General features: G+C 33.2%; 1 protein-coding gene across 15 annotated transcripts in view; it reads right to left on the reverse strand.

The window, feature by feature from the left end:
* Positions 1-371: 371 nt before the first annotated feature.
* LOC128238533 (CUGBP Elav-like family member 1-A) overlaps positions 372-21,375 on the reverse strand; it is a 136,721-nt gene continuing 115,717 nt past the window's right edge. For 6 of the 15 annotated variants that reach the window (XM_052954538.1, XM_052954541.1, XM_052954540.1 and 3 more), the window contains 9 exons: positions 21,232-21,294; positions 17,717-17,821; positions 15,795-15,869; positions 13,993-14,382; positions 13,298-13,489; positions 10,798-10,920; positions 9,901-10,044; positions 8,898-9,048; positions 372-5,935 (listed from right to left, as the gene is read on the reverse strand). In XM_052954538.1, coding sequence (XP_052810498.1) covers positions 8,921-9,048; positions 9,901-10,044; positions 10,798-10,920; positions 13,298-13,489; positions 13,993-14,382; positions 15,795-15,869; positions 17,717-17,821; positions 21,232-21,294 — 1,220 coding nt within the window. In that variant the 3' untranslated portion in view covers positions 372-5,935; positions 8,898-8,920. The remainder of the gene's footprint in view (positions 5,936-8,897; positions 9,049-9,900; positions 10,045-10,797; positions 10,921-13,297; positions 13,490-13,992; positions 14,383-15,794; positions 15,870-17,716; positions 17,822-21,231; positions 21,295-21,375) is intronic. The other 9 variants (XM_052954547.1, XM_052954542.1, XM_052954543.1 and 6 more) reach the window with 9 other exon arrangements.

Consider the following 21,375-nt stretch of genomic DNA (forward strand, 5'->3'; position numbering starts at 1 on the left):
GAGCCACTGACCTCAAAATCAATATGGTTTATCCAACCTGCCTGCCAAGTTTGAGAGGTAGCTTTTATAATCTTTAGCAGTTTAACAAACAATAAAATTGAGTACCTAACTGCAATGACCTTGATCTCATTCGGGAAATAGTTCACATTGTCCACTATGCATTCATGAATATTCACAGTCAACCTAACAGTTACCCAATGGATTATTACAATTTTCAATTGTTACACAATAATTCTGGGAAACCTGTATCAGATTTCTTGTATTATTGAAATTCACAAGTGTCCCTTCTTGCAAGACAAACAATTCCAAATACAAGACATGCGAGCATAGAGCAATAATGCTTCATTAAGTAAAGAAAGGAACACACTATATTGATTGAATGCTTTTTATTGTCATATGTACCTGTACAATATTTACCGACGACATGTAACAAAATACAAACTGTCTCAACCGAAATACTGGCAAACAAAATCGTCTCGGTTATCATAACAGCAAAATAGTAACCAACACATGTTTTTTACTCCATCTAACAAAGAAATCACTTATATTGTATTTTGATATTGCTTAAGGTATGAGTTGTATTAAAACAATGAATATTTAACAAACAAATGCAATCTAATGTTGTCAATGGTTTTGATTTCTGTACATGTAATCTATTGCCTTCGACTAGAACACAATTTAAATGTTCTCGTTCTTTTTAATATTATTTTCAACAGTTTAATAGATGAATATAAACTATGATATGGACCAATCTGAGTAACAATGTTATCTATTTTTCATTCTGATACATTTTTCTTAAATGGAAACGATGATGTTTATTTTGAAATGTAGACCTTTTATTGAAGGCTCTCAATTTCCTTTAAAAACATTATTTCAATGGCCAGGGTCACATGGTACACAAATCTTTTCATGTGATACACAAATTTTGTCACATGGTACACAACTTTTGTCACGTGATACACAACAAGAGTCACATGATACGAATAATCACAATACTGCATCTGAGGCACATTATCCGTGTTTATTTTCATAATAAAATACTTAACGTGATCCAAACACCATCCGGTTAATTTCACAACAATGTTATTAAACTTCAGAAAATAACAAACAGATATAACACACTTATCACATCAACCTAAAATAAAGGGGAAAATAAATCTGTAATGAGTAGGGAACAGAACAAAATCTCGATCGACATGTGTACAAACAGCGTGGGAACATTTTAACTTAACAATATTTTGATCACAGTAAAACGAAAGATCTGATTGACACTTAAGACTTACTGACGAACACTAAACGTAATGTTTTACACTGAGACTACTAGTGAATGACATTCCATAAATATTTTTACAAAATATTGTACACCTAGATACAGAGACAATTAATTACTTGGTGGTTTTACACTGAAATAAATAGTCACACCGCAATAACACTGATCAATGTAATCATTTTGAAACAATTACTGGTTACAATTGTACTTTTAACAGATCCAAGATCAGACTTACACCAAAATTACAAAACAGTCTTAATATAAGTCATGTTTCTACACATACTTCCAAAAAACGTTGAAACTTGAAATTTATTGTGACATTAAAAAGGACAAAAATTCCTGAGAATAAGTGTGTAGGAGACAAAAAAAAGTGCGTATTTCAATTGGGGAGACAAAATAGTTACCATGGCAACAGGTTGTGAACTGTCATGTCTTCAATTGCAGATTAAAACATTTTTATTGTAAGGACTTGAATACGAGTTCAGATTTCCCTGTTACCATGGTAACAACTTATCGTTTACAAACAAGAAGTCAATATGATATGTACGTTATTCAGATCGCTTATTGCTAAAATGAAATTTATTCAAAAACAATATACTTGTCAAGCATAATAGATTACAAATGTTACATATACCTATCTAATAACTTTGATAACATCACATCAATTAATGTGATTTAAAGTAATTACAAACTTTACCCACAATTTTCTGTCATGGCTTAGCTAATGTGATAAGTTTGTGTGTCAATAAAAAACCTTTAAACCCTTTCATAGAATATATATAATTACACTGAGTATGTACATAATATTAACCATTAGATACAAATTACCCTAAAATAAAATACTAGTATGACCCTAAAATTTCTAGGTCATATAACGTGGCGTAAAAAGTCTATATGAATCTCTGTGATTATATTTTCTGAACACATGTTACTTATAGAAAAAAGTTTGCATGAAAAATGGCAATTTTAAATGAATTATCTGATAATAAAATAAAGAATAAGGGACAAGCTCATTTTCATAATATTGTGATAGGGGTCATCATCATCATAATAAAAAAAAATACATAATCTAACAAATAACACTTAAGGCAAGATATTACTTATGGCAACGTATGGGAAACCTCAGATCCATATTAATTAAAGTTAGGATTTATTTGTGTTTTTCTAGTACACTAATTAATTAAGTTAGGCCAAAGTAACTAAAAATAATATTTTAGTGTTTCCCCACCCACATTTTTAGTTGCGGGTGGGTATGTTTGTTTTTTTACTTCACTATCCTTAAGTTCTGTAATAAAAATGAAAACAAAATTAGGACCACTGCTGAAGAAGCTTAAAAATATATTCAGGCTGACAGTGTTTTTTTAGTTCCGCGGAGGACGCAAAAAAACTATTAAATCAGTGGCCTTATACACTGTCTAATAACTTCTTACATTAGCAAATTACAAATATTTTTCTGATTTATAGAACAAAGCTTATAGCTATGTCACCAATCTGATTAGTGTTTATTATGCTTAAAATATCTACAGTGATGTTTCCATTAGTTAATTATGATGTAAGGAATATTAAGTGTATGTAATATTCTACTTTATATGATTATATACACCTACAAATCTAACACAACCTTGAGACTTCAGTCACTATGACGATATTTATAATAATAAATACTTCATACTTATGAAATACAAATATACAGTCATGTTGCAGATTCTGCTTAATATTTTAGCAAATCTCAGACTACTTTCTGTAGAAAATGAACGTACGTGTTAATAGGGTACTGATTTTTTTCTTTCTGTGATACAAATCTTGGTTAATATTCTTTTGAGTTTTAAAAGTTCAAAATTTTAGGAGAGGAAAATGAAATTCCCATTTTTTTGTAGACAATGTCATTTTCATTTTATTTATTTGTAATGTGCAATAACTATGTAATAGATCTCTGAAGTTATTTTTTTTAAATGATCACCATTTATGTCCTTTTAAATATTAAGTTCAGTTAATAAATCCTATTTAGATATTTTCTAATATAATTGTAATTATATATCTTTATAAAACAATATATTTACAAACAATACAATTTTCTGAAACAAAGGACATACAAAGAAATACAGCCTTATGATAAAAGTATATTTATAGAACAATAAACACAATCAAATTTTTAAATTTCAATTATGGTAGAAGTTTGATCCAAAACTTAAACTCAAAATGCGGAAAACAAATTTTGATTTTCGATTTTAATGAAGTATAAAAATTAAGTTCAAAAAAGGAAATGTTACCCGAAATAACAGTGGATCAAACTTTGTATCTATTATTACGTTAATTTTATCATAAAGCATGTATTTCTTTGTGACATATCAAACCTGTAGGATTATATTTACAAAACTAAGAAAAATTTAAATCGTGTTTTCATAAGAACGTACTGCATTTGTACAGAAGATTTATTCTCCAAAAAAGAAACAGAGTCAGTTGCGTAGGCATATCGCTATATGAGGGTATAATGTCAGCATTATGTGAGAGTTGGTGCTCTCTGCTTACTAACAAAAGGTTTTGCTCTCTGCTGACTTGTCGCTACATAGAAGTTTTATGTTTAGCCCTCGAAAGCAACCAGCCTAAGCACTCACCCCAGTTTTATTCTTTCACCATCGTTATATTTCACTTTTGTTTAAAATCAATACAGGAATGATACACAACACTTTAGCTTGCGTTTACAATTACCAAACACATGTTTAAACGCTAACCAATGTAATTTTAAACACAAACTAGAGCTAACATTCTCTTGGAGTTAATGTCTTTAACAACACATTACAATCACCAAACATAATATTACATTACATTAGTACATAATAAGACATGATACAATCTATTTCAACAATATAATACCATCTGTATTTTGATTCTGTCCAACAATCAATTACATTCATCTTTTGCAAGAAACATTTTGTCATACCATTTTCATAGAAAATGATACAAAACCTAGCTTGCAAACAAGTAAACTCAAATTTTGATTTTGTTTTGTATATACATGACACTCAGGCGGTCAAAAATATCATTCAAACCAGACAATTCCTTCACCAGAATATTCCGGTGTTATTTTGATAATATTATAATCATGATTGTACAGTGCACATTTCAATAATATAATAATATAAAAATACATGACTATATGCACCTCAACTAAATTACATTGTCTATAATCTCCACTTAAAACCCCTTACAAAACAGAACAAAAATCAGTTTTATTTGCCATGAGTCAATCTGTTTTGATTTTTTTTATCAAATAAGGTTTTGCTCTGAAAATAAGTGATGTTAAAGTGTTGGCCCAAATCCCACACTGTTCTGCGACCACTAACTGCCACAGAGTGTATTGTAACCACAAACTGCCACAGAGTGTAATGTAACCACAGACTGCCACAGAGTGTACTGTGACCACAGACTGCCACAGAGTGCACTGTGACCACATACTGTACTGTAACCACAGACTGCCACAAAGTGTACTGTAACCACAAACAGCCACAGAGTGTACTGTAACCACAGACTGCCACAAAGTGTACAGAAACCTCAAGCTGCCACAGACGGTACTGTAACCACAGACTATTGGAAATGATCCAAATAATTTAGACAATGAAAGCTTATGATATGAGAAGAATGTTCAAATATTGCATTTTGTTTATTAACAGCTGTAACCAGAAATGAGGAACAAAACTCACTTAATTCTTTTGCAGAATTCAGACAACTTATATATTTATTCGGATAATATGAAACAACAAATTATTGCAGTTTACGTATGTGGGAAATTCTTTGGTAATGAATTTGTGTAGAGTTGCTTGATTGAGGTACTGGGTGTAAAATTATGAACAAAATGATATTTTGGTAGTTTAACATGAATATCTACTGCATGTGTGTGCATGTATATTTTAAAATGGTTTCATTAAAATAATTAAAAACTAAAACGCAATTGTAACATCAATAGAATTTACACCGTAATAAAATCTCCAACATCTGTACAAAAATGATACTTTATATATAGTTGCCATGGCAATATTTATGCACTTTTAAACTATAGGAAAAGTAACTCAAATTTAAGAAAACAAAACAATAAAACAATGCGAATAGCACATTTCTTTACACAAACTGTGCAGCATATTTTCATAAAACTACATACTTAAAACTAACACACTGAAACAAGAAAACTTGGAGAGAAAAAAAACATAACCAAACTCTAGAATAAAAGTCTAACATATACCAGGAGTCCGACCTTCCACCTTAATAATACAAAGTTTACATGAAAGAATGAAATAACACAACACTAGTCAACCAAAAAGCAAAGTTAACACATAATACACAGTTACACATCCATAAAATGAGCTGCTTTGCCATTTAATCAATAATCCATACATTCACAAACAAATATTCATTTTCTTTGTCCGTAAATGATGACATGTCAACGACATAATATTTTCCCAGTGTCGCAGTTAGATGTTACATAAGATTTTTCTGTTTAAATGTACTTGTGCAGACAAAAAACATGTATAAAGAAGCGTTTCAGCTGACACATGTGACCGTGGTGATATCGCTAGGCAACACGTAGAACGTATGCACGGAAACATGGAGGATGGGCGGCAACGATGAAACAATCACACTGCCCACAGCACGGCGGGGGAAATTCAACGTCTGAACATAGAAAAGCAAGGTTATCTATGAGTTGAAAAACAAAACAATCAAAGTGATCAACGATCATTTCATGATTTCTAGAAAATATTTGTTCAAACATATTTAAAGATTTTATTTAAATTTCTATTATGTTCAATGGACTGTCATTTTAATATGTCACTGATGTCTTGCATTTGTACATGGCATGCCAAACCTTTGCGAAAAAATAATAAAAATATACCGATTGTTGCAGAGCGAATGCTAACACTCAACTTTTTCCAGACAAAAAGGGGCATAACTCCACAATTATTGAAGCCCTGGTTAAAATATTTCTTCGACAACATGTGTACCAAGTTCCATTGAAATATCTTGAATGGTTATCGAGTTATAGCTAAGCTGAAGTTTTTACGCTTTAACGCTGCAGCTGCTGACACAAAGGCTAATTCAATACCTTGATTTTTTTTAATAAGAAACAGACAAGCTTATAAAAGGAATTAAATGAGTTCTTGCATTCAGTTGGGAATTTAATATTTCATTACAAATAATCCATTAAATGGCTGCTAACAAGCCTATCAACTCTGATTGTTTTGTGGACACAAGAAATTCTACAACATAAATACAAAGCTCTACAATATTGTCTGGCAAAACAAGGGTGCTAGCTTTCATTTTATTACAGAACATTAAACATTTCCCATATCCCCAGCAACAAAATCTGAAAATCACATAAATCTCTAGTTTAAGACAGGCACTACATATTATATGATGCCTGTTAATTATGGGACTTCTTTTTGTGTACTTTGAATTTTGTTAGAAGAACAGGCATCAGCAGCGTTAAATAAGTTACTGACATTTTAAAATTACATCAAACTGTAAAATTTAAATTAAGTTTTGGTGCAAATATGGTATTACACTTTCACTATTGGTTCTAGCTAACTAAAAGTAATACAACTAGCCATCAACATCAAGGAACTCAGAAAATCAAACTTGGTACAGTTGAAAGTACTGAAAATCAAACTTGGTACAGTTGAAAATCAAACTTAGTAGAGTTTAAAGTGCTGAAAATCAAACTTGGTACAGTCAATTAATTATCCACTGATAAATGTTATCAAAAGACAGGTCTATTTTCATGATATGGTCTACAATAACTCAATGTTTATGTACAAATTTCATTGAAATGGTTTGACCTCTCATCAGCAACTTATTCTAAACTGTATGTTATATCCGTTCACATTGAGGCAAATACAAGATGCAACATCCATTGTTATTTTTTTTAAATAAGAAGCCGTTACCTTGAAAATATTGAACAATTAAGACAGTAAATTAACATTGGGCAGGATTGGCGGCCCTTTCTCAGGAAAAAACAAACAATGATTAATGTTGACAAAGTAACACACTCAAATTATTTATTCACCACATCCAGTCATGTTTCAGTATAGGATATTTTAAATGCATAAAAAGACCTTACACAGATGTTTTAAATTTGCACAAAAAGAGCATCATTCTTATCATACAAATTAGATGCATACACTTAACCGTGTTTCTCAGTTAGCTAGTTGGAATAGCTTGACATATCACTCATTAATCATGCTAGCAATTATGTAAGCATTACTGACAGCATTTTTCAAACATTGTTTTTATTTTCTCTTAATTATGATAACTAAAAACCTTTAGAAAAAAAGAGCTGGGCAGAACAAACACTTGTCCATTGTATATTTTGAAAAGGGGCATAACTTAAGTCAATAATTAAAACCAGAGTTATGTTGGCCCTGCTACATATGTGCATATTGAATGTCTCTGGTAACATGTGGATATTTGAAACAGTTTTTGAATTATTTGAAATAATTAAACTTTTTTTTATTAATTATTATCATTATGAGTAAAGCAAAACATTTCCAAAAACCAAGTCCCGTGACCGACAACAAATAGCTACAATGAATTAGGTCGAAAACAATGGTTATTCAAACCATTTGACTCATGCTAACGCCATGAACAAACAGCACCATTTTCAACATAGCAGACGTTCACATCCTTTTTTAATAATATTGCCAGATACCATTGTTTACTTCACAGTTTGTTAAAATAGTCTCACGTACGAAGAAGAGATGGTTACTAAGAGTGTGCAATTGTGTTGTATTCAAAGTGTATGTTAAGAAGAGGCCATTATAGTTTGCCACACAACATATTGGACAGACACAACACGGTCAGTATTACACATTACAAAACAAGCCTAGCAATATTAACACATCTTGCTGTTAGCTACCAGTTTTAGTTGTGTATGGTGCTTTGATTATGATGCGATTTTTTATGCAATACATCCGTATCAAGCTCTTGCCAAACTTCAGTCTGTTAGTTTGAAAATGAAATTTCCTAACAAGTCATTTAAAAGGTTCTCTTGGTGATATTTTATGCTTCGGTTCCAATCTTCAGTGCTGGAAACCATGGTGACATCAGAACGATCCAACTCGCTGTATACACAAGCATACCAAACTACATCGTACTACAACTGACATGATGCTTAATCAGACTAAGACCCCCTTTGATAATAACCCACCTTTTTAACAAAAGAATATATTGAATCCAATCCCAACTGCATTTGTTGGCGTCATGTAAATTATCAGGGTGCCAAATAATTAACAATGTTGCAAGACAATGTGTAAGCCTGCAGGAATGTGGTTCAATATTTTGAAGATTAATTTTTTTTGATCAGGCTCTACAGAGCATAATGCTGTATATTTTACCAACCCAATTTAAACCACCTCACCGTGTAAAAATAGCAATCACATGTTATTGGTTTGGATCTGAAATTCCGACCAGAGGGCAATGGAAGAAATGCATGTCTGCTGTGTATGAAATTTTTTCTCATTTACAAAAACACCTTTTCTCATTTCCTGCAGGCAATTATCATTTCACTCACCTGCAGGACTTACCTTTCAAGCTTTCTTCTCGACACTATCAAAAACATCACATTTCATTTTATACGCACCTATTTCTCACAAATGTGTCCCTTTAGTATGGCTTGCTGTCATTTTTTGGTCGTTTGAGCTGCACTTTTAAGCGTTTCATTCCGATCTGAAATCCATTCATCGCCTGTATCGCTGCTTGCGATGACACCGCGTTATCATAACTCACAAAACCTAGAGAGAAAAACAGATACTGTTGTTAAGAACATAGTGTTTTATATAAATTTAACACAATGGGTCCCTTGTTCAGAAATCTGTTAAAGTTAACAATATAATTAATGACTTTGTCTAGCTTTTACAGAGTACAATTTATTGAAGTGCTCATATATTTGAATAAAACGAAAATAGCTGAAATTATTGTCTCAAGTCCTGTTAGGAATACAGCAGATCACAAGTGTTTCCATTCAACTTTCAGAGCTCTAAAGATTTGAAATTTAAGTTAACAAAATTGATGTTAACAACATTGTTAACTTTGTTAACAGTCTGAACATTTGCAACAATATCTCTATTATTAAACTGCTTTCTTAAGAATAGTTTTTGTGCCACAATTAGTGCATTTAGATAAAACAACAACATTTAAATGTCACATCAAACAAAGATCTCAAAGTAAACATGCTTAAGAAATATTCCTCAAAAACAGTCTTAAAATACCTGCTTAATCATCATAACAATGAAAGTCACGATAAACCATAAATGCCATATCACTTTGTGTTTCTGTTGTGTGTGTGTAATAATTGTGTTTGATTGTGAAAAATGCCTTAAATACTTATTACAGCACATTTGTAAAATATATACTCATAACAGCGCTTTTCAGTTAAGAATACATACTTTACATGAAATGCTTTTTAAAAAAGAACATGCAAAAAAATGCCTGCACTGTAGCAATAAATAATCAATGAAAGTCCATCTAATTGAGGGGTAAGTCCCCTTGTTTTCCAGAAGTATAGAATACACATGGTAAAAAAAATGTGTAAGAGGCAAAATTAATTATTTTGAGTTATGAAGAAAAAACTTAACTATACGTACCAAAACATTTACTAAGGTTTGTTTGTTTGTCAATGAAGACCTTGGCCGATATCACATTTCCAAAGGGCATGAATGTCTGCATAAGGTCATGGTCACTGAACTCCTGGGGGAGGTGGTAGATGAATAGGTTAGCACCCTCCGGACCTGAATGTACAACAACATGGCTCATACACTGTGTAATAGAATGAAACATGGTTTTATTTTCAATGGACAGAGTGCTATACTAAGAAGTCAGATCTGTGCCATAATTATATCTGTAAGACTGGGTTACTTTGCCATATATCTGTACGACAGGGTTACTATGCCGTGTAAACGTATGACTTAGATATTATGCCATAATTATATATGTACGGCTAGGTTACTATGCCATATATATCTGTTCAACATGATTACTATGCCATATAACTGTATGCACTTTACTATCATCACAGTTAAGACTTTTTGATGAACAAGTCCAATTTCTTTCCCAGGTGCTTAGCATAAAAACATTTTCAACAAGCTGACGCTACATAAAATATAGAATATGAGCAAGCCAGAAAGCATTAAAAATGGAGTGCAGGGCTAGCAGGAGTGTGATAATTTTAAACACAGAAAAACTATTTCAGCATTGTCGCCTTGCTGGCTCCAATTTAATGTATGACTTCTTAGAGCCCCTTACAACTTCTATTGTTGTTTCATTATATTCAGTATTAAACATGGAACATACAAATTCAAGGATAACATACTACACAAAAGGATCAGAGGTTGAGAAAAGTACACAGCCATTCCGGAGCTCAAACCTTGCCTGCATGTCAGTTGCTCAAACTGCCGCCAAAAGACTCGCCTCGAGGATTAAAAACCAAAATGTTCTCCTAAGTACGTTACTATAAACCCTTCCATATACACTACTCGACATACCCTCAGACTGGTAGCGTGAGAAAAGGGGACCATAGGTCGTACCTTCCGTCTGTTTCCCCGCGGCAGAGTTTGCGGCCTGTAGCTGCTGGGCGGCCTGGGAGCTGAACGCGCTCGGGAATGATGCTGAAACGGAGATTGGGACCATGTAAGGGAAATTGATGACAGCTTCTGCTAGATAAAGTTAAATCATTTTGATGTTTGATATTGTAATGAAACAGACTATTGGAATATTACACATCAAAGTGTGGTCATATATACTTTCAATCACGAAAACCACATTCAATTTATCACAAAAATGATTACTTTCATTAATTCAAACATTAACGGTTTTTTTTCACCTATAATCTCTCTAATTATGCTATCCCTTTATTAAAAATGTATCATAATACCACTACACATAAATGATTCAATCAAAGAGTATTTTATTTAAAGGCACACAAGATGGGCTGATAAAAAATATCAACCTTTACAATTTTATTTTTTTAATTTAAAAGCCACAAATTCCCCAATTAAAAGAAAGCCAAAATATCACATATATCTTTTTATCTGCACCATGATCACGTCCTTTTTTGTTGATCATTTAAGTCAAATGAGTGAAACATGATAATGCATTAAAATTAAAACGTATTGTGCGCCCTTAAGAATACAAACACATACATGTAACATGTAAAGCTAAACTTCAACAATCAGACACAGAATGTTGAATTAGTTCTAGTGCAAAACAAAAGTGAAAAATAAGATGAAAGAATTTGGTCAAATACTAAACAAAAGCGATTTATAAAATCTTAATATTTTACTCATTTATAAAAGCAGTCCAAAATACAAAAGGGCCCGTATTCATTGAACCCTTGTCCAGTTTAAGACTCAAAACTCAAAACTTAGCATTTCAAATGCAAATAAACATCAATCAGCTAATAAAAGCAAGATCATAGGCCTTCCTCAATGAAGAGACAGACAATACAAACTGCAAGCATAAAGCCACTTTAAACATGGAGTTTTCCTCACTTGTTTTGAAATAATTTGAACAGCCTTTGTTAAAAATACTAACATTTAAGATTTTTTGTAACATTTAAGAAATCACATTTACGGGTCTCAGAGTCTCAAATTCAGACTGAAAAAGTTATTGAATAAGGGCTCTGTATGATCCTTGAACCTTTGAAGAAATGAGATATTTAAGCCCCAAAATTCGCCCCAAAATTTCCTGTATTTTTTGTCATACTCCCAAGTTTGCATTTAACGTATGTGAACATAGAACAAGGATATTAACATAGAACAAACACAGGATGACAGGCATGCTATATGTAAGGATGTTGGATGACAATAATTTGAGTGCTCAGCGTAATACAGCCGTAACAGCTTCTATTTTTGTATGGAGCTGTGTCTGTCTTGCGCTTAGCCTTCAAATTATTCTACTAATATGTGTGTATGATGTTTATTCATTATGGGGGAAGACTCCACCACTACAACACCCACAAATGGGTACTGACTGCTACACCACCCACATGGGCTTGTCACCATTACAACACCCACAGGGGGTAGTCACCATAACAACACCCACAGGGGGTAGTCACCATTACAACACCCACAGGGGGTAGTCATGCTTTGAATATATTGTAATCTATAGAAAGCTATATCATACACAGGCCCATGGCTCATTTGTTTCGTAAATACATACTTTTTGTTATCTCTTGAAATTACATTGATTTGTGATTTTACCAGCATGCTTGGCATAATTATCTTGTGTCTATGGTGACAAACTTCTATAATCAAATCTCAATTTTTTTTTACAGATTTCTTAAATCACCTTAATATTGGTAATGAATATTTGATGCGCAATTCATTCAAACAACAGTTTAGAATGACATTATTGCATTTAATATGACATACCCATATCTCACATTTACTATATACATGCATTTCATTCAGTTAAGATGTCAACACATAAACACAAGACCATTATATAAACACTAACATTCAATCAGGTTAAAGTTTGAGGACGGCTTTAGGCAAAACAAAATTGCACAGAGCATAGCACTGCAGTTAATAATTTACTCTCAAATCATTGGTTAATATTTTTTCAAATCAAACTTCAAGTCACCAATCAAATCCAAGCAAAACAGGCTAACCAATGACATTCACCGTCATCTATCATCTATGCTAAATTTGGATCCAAATAAATATGAAAGTGAATACTATTTTGCATATGCTCCTAGCAACGTTTTAATCACATGAAGCTGGGCAGTCAAGGTTAAAAGATCACTCAAATCTAGTGAAGGAAATTAATTAATTTTGAAACGAAAAAACTGCCCATCACCAATATAATTAATTATTCACTTCACAAGTACTCTTTTTACATAGCTGTTTCACATCCAAAGAATATAAATACTGAGGAACACAAAACGTGTTTGAACACAGTCTGACACATGTCGTTATCACGTGCATGTGAAGGCGCCACATGTCAAACGTGTTTTACGATGATAGAGAAAAATGAGCCATTTACCTGTCGCGGGGCTGAGTAAGCCTGACAAACCTGCGTATTGTTGGATTCCGGTATACGCTTGACTGAGAGCGTCAAGACCAGAGTTTCCGTTTGTTAAGCCAGGGGATGTGGCGGCCAAATTATTATTGCCGAGGCTTTGTAGGCCGGCCAGGCTTAATGAATTGTTGGACGATAATGGCCCAGATAATGATACTGAAAAACAAAGTCAGAATACACCTTGTTAATGACTGGTAGCTATAAATAGCTTCTATGTTTCTCATTGGTCAAATCACAATTGTAAACATACGGACGAAATATAAAATTACTATAGCAAAATTTAGTGGAAAAAAAACATCATTACTCATAACATATAATGTGTATTATTGAAATACTCATATTGGTCATCCAAAGAATACATGTACTACCCACATAAACAGACACAAAGCTTGGGTTAAAGTGACAAGACTGTACAGACATATTTCAATAACACATTGTACATAAAAATGCAGTAAAAACATATGAAGAAGGGAGTTTTGCAACATTAAAACAATTCCATCAAACACATAATTCATATTATAAACAATTTTACAGTTATTTTTTTAACAAGCAACACACAGAAATTTGCAACAAAATTATAAGGAAGAAATAAAATGAGAACAAAAAAATCAACCAATGAGGAGACAGAAAATTGATCATGTGACTGATAGATCAGCTACCTGATTGGTTGAGATGGTTGGAAGCCCCGCCAGTCATCCTATTCTGCCCATCAACATCCATGGCCACGTTGCCATTCATTTTATTCATACCACCAGCCCCGTTCATACCATTTCCCATGTTCATGTTATTTCCCATGCCCATTCCCATATTATTCCCCCTATTTCCCGCCAAATTGGTCAAATTTCCGAACACCTTACTGAAATCACCCATGTTTTTCATAATAGACGCCAAGTCAAGTCCACCACTGTTTTGTTGCCCGTTATTGCCAAAATTTCCTGGTGAATTATTTCCCATATTTGGCCCACCATTTCCCATATTATCATTATTGGAACCCATGTTTGGCATGGCCATATTGCGGTTGGTGTTATTATTCCTTTGAGAGAAGATGCCTAAAAACAGACAGACACAGTGAGGGCTAACATATAACATTTAAACACAGAATAAAATGCATGTCAACTTTAACATAATGCTTACTTTGCTTCATTAATTAAAGGGATGGCAATACATTGTACGTGTGCTTAACATGATGATTGCTATAACAAATATCTGCTTTATTTAATAGTTGAAGTTGACATACACACAAATACGTTTAATTTTAATGAACATAAACATTTATGAAGAAATGTATTTCAAATATTACTAAATGTGATCTGGTATACATTTTCCATTATCCAAAATGATTTTATTTTGATCTCTTAACATACACATATATGCAGACACAGACAGATGAGTATAACACAGACAAACACATAGACAAACACATACATAAGACCAACATATATGTACTGACAAACAAACATAAAACACATACACATGTACACATATAACACATTAACATAAACTGTCTGCAACATTGTCTAGCCCTATAACTTAACACATACCACCTTCAAAAATATTCTCCAACATAAAAAGTAAGGTAATGAACTTCAGTTTTTTTAAGACAACATACTGTTCCTTTTCCTGCATCTTACTGAATCTATGAAGGAATGAGATGACCTTTTAAGAGTGACCTTGACCTTAAAGCTTCCATATGAAATGTGGTTAACATAATTTCATGAGATCTGAACTCTATCTGTGACCTTGACCTTTGAACCAGTGACCTGATTCTTGCAAAGGACACTCTAATTTTACTATTTCCTTATTAGTTTGTGCTTCAAAGAACCTATTAAAGGTGGGTTCATGTGTGCCCTCTCAAAGCAACCTAGCAGTACTTTCTAGACATGAAATAATTATATACTGCCATAATCATGCAACTCCTCAGTGTGACCTTGACCTTTAAGCCAGTGAACTGCATCATGTGCTTTCAACCTCATTGTGAGACTTTAACACACATTAATTGCCTTATTTCAAAGTACATCTACCATGGAAACATCACAATATTGGTCTTGCTATGATAGTTTCATGTCCACACTAGACAATTTCAAACAAAATATTGCTTTGCACTTTTTCGCTTTTACCCCAAAACCTTTGTCTCAATGATTCATGTCTATTCTGCTTCATAAGGTACACAACTTGATGAGTGAAAGCAGAAAGGTTTAAAGTAACATTAAATAAAGATGCAGTTAGGACCTTTTCGCTTTCAACCCTTGATATGAACTGCCAATAAAAAAGGCTACAGAACACTAATATTGCTGAAAGAGGTTAGGTTAAACACAAAGCATGTACACTGCAGTGTACATTCCATACAGAAGCACCGAAAACATTTCGGATTTCAAAAGGCTGCAGAACACTAATATTTCTGGAAGTGGTAAGTGTTTAAGGTTAAACACGAAGCATGATTGTTATCCTGGTTGGGACGTACCTGGACTGGTTGCAGTGTTGGCCAAGGCCGCCAGACCCTGGAGGTTCTGCAGGTGCATTCCGCTTGTTGCATCACCTGCAATTGAACAGTAGGACAGTAAAATACACAAGTGAAATAGCAGCAGCACAATATGGATGTCATTGAAAAGAAGCTACTTTGTAGTCTATTTTGTACTCCCATGCCCTTCAAATCTTGTCTGTTTTACAGTCTAATTTATATACCATCGAGATGCATGCAATGTCAAGGACTACTTCGGTCTTAATCACTTACAACACAAGAATAAACACTGCTTTTGATGACATGAAACTTTGCAAAATAATGCCATTTTATTACTGAACAAGCAAAGTAATAATGCTTTATTGCTTAATAGTACCTGTGGTAATGTTGCATAATTATCACAAATGCCAAGGTCTATACATTTATATGGATTCAGTTATGCTTTTATACTGTTGCTATAACTTTCAAACTTGCAGACAAGGTTATTCAGGCAATGTGAATACAAGGTCAAGGTTATTTAACAGATGATGACTTTAATTTCTCAGAAGGAAAATGTACTACATTCTTTTTAATTACAGGAATAATTGCATCTAAAAACAGAAAGACATTATTTGAGGCGAAATTGTACTTAATGAGTTAGGCAATAAATATATTCAACACAGTAACCATGACAACATCTAGAACAATACATTAAAAACATATTAAAAGTAAACTTGTACACGAAAACAACAGCACAAATCGTGAAAAAGAAAATTGACAAAATATAAAACACAACAACACATGCAACAACACTGAAGAATGTGTGAATATATAACTGTGTAAATATATAACCGTGAATTACTTAACAGTAACGAGCATTATTAAAATAAAATGGTGCTTTTAGAATCAAGTAGCCCAAAAATAGTGATGAACGGATTGATTTTTTTTTGCTAGTATGGTAATGCACACATTTCAAGCTTGGTACACTGGTGGTGTTAAAAATCGGGATGCGTCGTCATTCAACAAACCAACATGCAAATGCTATGAAAACTAAAGCATGTCACAAGACAATGTCCAAAATGGAAAATCATAGTGGAATCATTTTAAAATGGAAAGGTTTTTGGGACATAGCAATATTTACTGTTTGATTTCTGTTTATACCTCACATGCTACTTTCTCAAAGACTGTAAAATGTAGAGCTACAACAGGTAACCAAAATTATTAGTATAATGTAGCCTTTTTAATCGATTAAGCCCTAAATTTAAATCAAGAATACCACTTCCTGTAAATGTAGTAATGTGTTTTCAAGAATAGAAATATTTACATTTTTCTGTCTATTGCCACTAATAGACTTGTTCAACTGTTCCAACCCGTTGCAGCTCTAATAAAAATGCGTAGACATGCATACTTATGATTTCCCATTGTCTAATAGGTAATACTCCACTAGTTTTCTACAGCAGCGGATATAAACGATTGCAAATAAAAGTACAATATTACACCATGCAAAACAGGTCTAATCTTCTACAAAAAGTTCTCCTTCTCACAAGAACGTTCAGCAGATTTCTAACAATCGGTTACAAACTCAACAGTTGAAACATTCATGAAAACAAGAAATAAACTCAATTTCTAACATATGTTTTAATAACATTGACTTTCTAGTGATGTTACTAAAGTTTTGGTTTAATATTCTTTGAACAAAAAAATAACCTTCACTCTCTTTAAAACAGAACGAGCATGGTTTTACTTCTTGTTTTCAAGCAGAAGCTTGTCAAAACTTGTGAACGATGCTATAACAATAACTCCATGCAGTATGAAAGATATAAATAATATGAAAATGCAAGTAAAAAAACAGCTAGCATAAAAAACTCTCAAAAAAAATACGTAAAGGTAAGAGCAGACAATATCAATAGCGGCTGCAAATATAACGGTGAGATGTCGGGGTGTACCTGACGCGTTATTTGACGATGAATTTGTCGATGTAGGCGTGGTTGGGGAATTATTGCCGCCGGACGAGTTGCCGCTAGCGAGAGCTGCGAGTGCAGCCAGAAGGCCTATCAGAGAATAAACAAACCCGCATCGCTGCGTTAGAGCTTTCACCACGTAAATGTTACAGCTGTCAGGTACGTTTCACAAAATCGTGACATGGTAAAAATGATTATGAGAAATATTCAGTGGTTTTAAAACATCATTTTTTTTTCTACTTCTTTACTCAAAGTAAATTTAAATCTCTTCAAATACTAAACAAGTGCACCCTATGAAGATGCAAACACTCATCTATTATTTTCTACATTTTTCCATCTATGAAGGCATTTTTATTCTCAACAGAGTTACGAGTCTTGCTACAAACGTGTATATTATCACATATGTGTACCAAGTTTAACGAACATCTTGAATGATTTCTAAGTGACAGTTGAGGCTCAAGATTTAGAAAAAAAACAACGACACCAACGCTAAGTGACAATACCCTAATTTTTGTTTTTAAAAAACAAACAAGCTAAATACTACAAAATATATTAACCAAAAACATCACTGTACTGAGGGATAATCTATGTTTTGCTTTGAAAAGTACCACATTAATTTCACCAATTTATTCTAAATAATTATGACCAAGAATTAAGCATTCTCGATCATTATCAATTAAGTAAAAAAGATTCTGCAAGAATCCTCTAAGCTCTTGGTAATGATATATCATAATATATACGAATAAGAATATAGAAACATGGTACAAAACACAACAAACAAATAATAGTAAAAGAAAGAATTGTCTTATTTCTCAAAAAAATATTCCATACAGTAAATAATGAGGTCACAAGGTCATGCTGAAGAGGCCCATCCACAATCAATAAAATTGAAAATAATATTTTATACTTGAGTAGGCAATATTAATGACTTGATCACTATAATGATGAAATCAGAGAGAGAGCTTACATTTATTGACAACATGTTTATCTTATTAAAATATTACTACTATAGAATGGCTGTCTGAAAACAAAGGAATCAAAATATTTAGTAAATGATTGTGAATTTGGTGGCAAGTAAAATATAGTCAATTTTACTGAGTCAATATTACTGTTAATTTTATTGATGGTGGATGGGCCTCTACATTCTGTGTGTAAAAGATATGACAACAAGTGAGATAGGGCCTATAATAGAAAACCAAGGGCGCTGTGGAGCAAATGTCTGAGCCCTCATATGTTTTCCTCTTTTTTCAGTTGGAAAAGGAGCATAACTGGAGAATCATTAAAGCCAGAGTTATGTGCATTGCTGTACATGTAAAAATTGTCTCTTGCAACATGTGTACCAAGTTTCATTTAAATATCTTGAATGTGATTTGAGTAATGGTCAAGGCTAAAGCTTTTACATTTGCTCACGACAACCATGCCAAGGCTATGACAGTAACTGAGCTTTATTCTTCATAAACAAAAGACGAGCTAAATATATGACAACACCAAGTAACAGGGGGGATAATAATGAAAGAAAATAAAAGATCTAAAATAATTCCAACAAAACACAGACCACAACATTGAAATGAGTAAAAGAACAGACAGAGGAAAACAAATGTATGTTTTAGGGAACAGACCGACGAAAATAGAGATATTTTCTTGTTTTCGAATGTCTCTTCTAAGGTCAATGACATTAAAAACACATGGAAGGGGTTATATTTGAACATTAGCATTGACAAGAAGTTTGAAGAGAAAATTGACCATCGCTAAGGAACTGTTCATCCAGTGCTTAACACACAAACAATCTCCTTTAAATTAAACTGGAACCTTCAAAGTGCATATCATCTCCAATGGTTTAAACATAACTGACATATTTTTCTATAATATCTGAACCAGAAATTGAAATTTTCAGAAGAAGAAAAATAATTCAAACCACAGGGTATTCTATGACCACAGAATCTGTCGAATAAGTACTTTAGAAAGGTAGTTAGAGGTGCCCTTAGAGAAATGACAAGAAGTTAGTGCCGACCATGGATGTCCATAATTAAACCTGAGGCTCTATGATCTCCAACCATGGTTAAACAACCATAAACAAACATGGTAAAGCAGCCATGGTCAACAATGGTCAGCCACATTTTACAGTCCATAGTTTCAAGACAATGCAATTTTAACATTAACAGCCCTGCAGATTGACAGATCAGCTTTTCTGGGTTTACCGTCCATAAAGCGGGAGAAACAAATTACACGTAATCTGGAGAAATGAACTAAATTAGTACCGAGAGCTCTCCCTCCAGGAAACATTCCTAATTAAGCAAGAACTTCATCAAAACCCTACGTGAGATGAATAAAATGCTTATTGTTGTAGTCAGCCATGGCTCACAGGTTAAGGAATACTCAAACTTACGTCCAAGATAAATTCTTAGAAAAAATCCTAGTCCAACAATCTCCCCTTAATGTAAATCCTTGAAAAGAAGGACAATTATACAGAAAAGAAACAGAAAAATTACAATACTAATGAAATATCAACCAATTTGCAATTCACAAGGGACAAGTGAAAGGGAAAAGAGTCTGTGGCACTGCGGAGCGAAAGCAGTGGCTTGTCTTTTTTTTTTCAATGAAACAAGGGGAATTACTCAACAGTCATTAAGGCAAGAGTTAAGGACCTTGCTAAACATGTGTGCATTGTCTCTAGCAACATGGGTACCAAGTTTGATTTGAATGTCTTTGGAGTATTCTTTAGGTATGGCCATGGTAATGACGCCGTCGATGACAACAAAGACACCAAGGCTGTCATAATACCTAGACTATTTTTATAGAGAAATGTTAAAGAAATCTTTTTCCAGCTATTTCCTTTCTAAAAGAAATCAGAGAACTACAGAATAATGATTGTAAGTCGACCAAGGGGCATAACTTTAAAAAGATTACATTTTGAATGACAACAACAATGCTGCCACAGCACACAATGAAAAAAGCACTTGAAAAGCTGAAAATCTTATTCGGGACAAGAAACTAAAATGTCTACGCCTTGATGCACATAAAACCAAAGAAAGTCAACAGAAGGAAGTTTCTGTTTCAAATCACAGGGAGGTAGGAATTTCTGATGCCTCACAAACTGATAATACAATCACAATGATGAAACTTTGTGCACACATACAACACTACAAAGTGCCGAGAACAGTGTTTCATTTCCTTTATAAATAAGAACTAGGCTACTAACTGCAAGATCTGTATAGGGCACTGGTCAAACAGAGGCATTGCCCAATAAGGAACTGTATGACCAGGCCTGCACATAAATTTGAGAATGTGTGCTTTTTTTAAGTCTATAATTTCCCAGAAAACACTTCTATGGGCATAGGAATATCTCTGTTTTCTGAGAAATTATGGCCCTGTCAGACCCTACCAACATGATGAGATCAAATTTGGTCTTACAATAACCCTGTCAAAGATGCATTATGGGAGGAGTCGCATTGTTTGCAGTATGTGTGCACAATGCAGTGATAACACGAGTGTCGTTATACCTGGGTTATTGCTTGCTGCGGCAAGAATCGCCAATATTTGCTGAATGTTCATAGCATTTAACCCTGTAAAGTGACCAAAAACACATGACATATAGTAACAGATATCAGTCAATACACAAACAAGGAAACTATTTTGAAGAAATA

Source organism: Mya arenaria, chromosome 6, assembly GCF_026914265.1.
Source record: "Mya arenaria isolate MELC-2E11 chromosome 6, ASM2691426v1".
NCBI lineage: Eukaryota > Metazoa > Mollusca > Bivalvia > Myida > Myidae > Mya > Mya arenaria.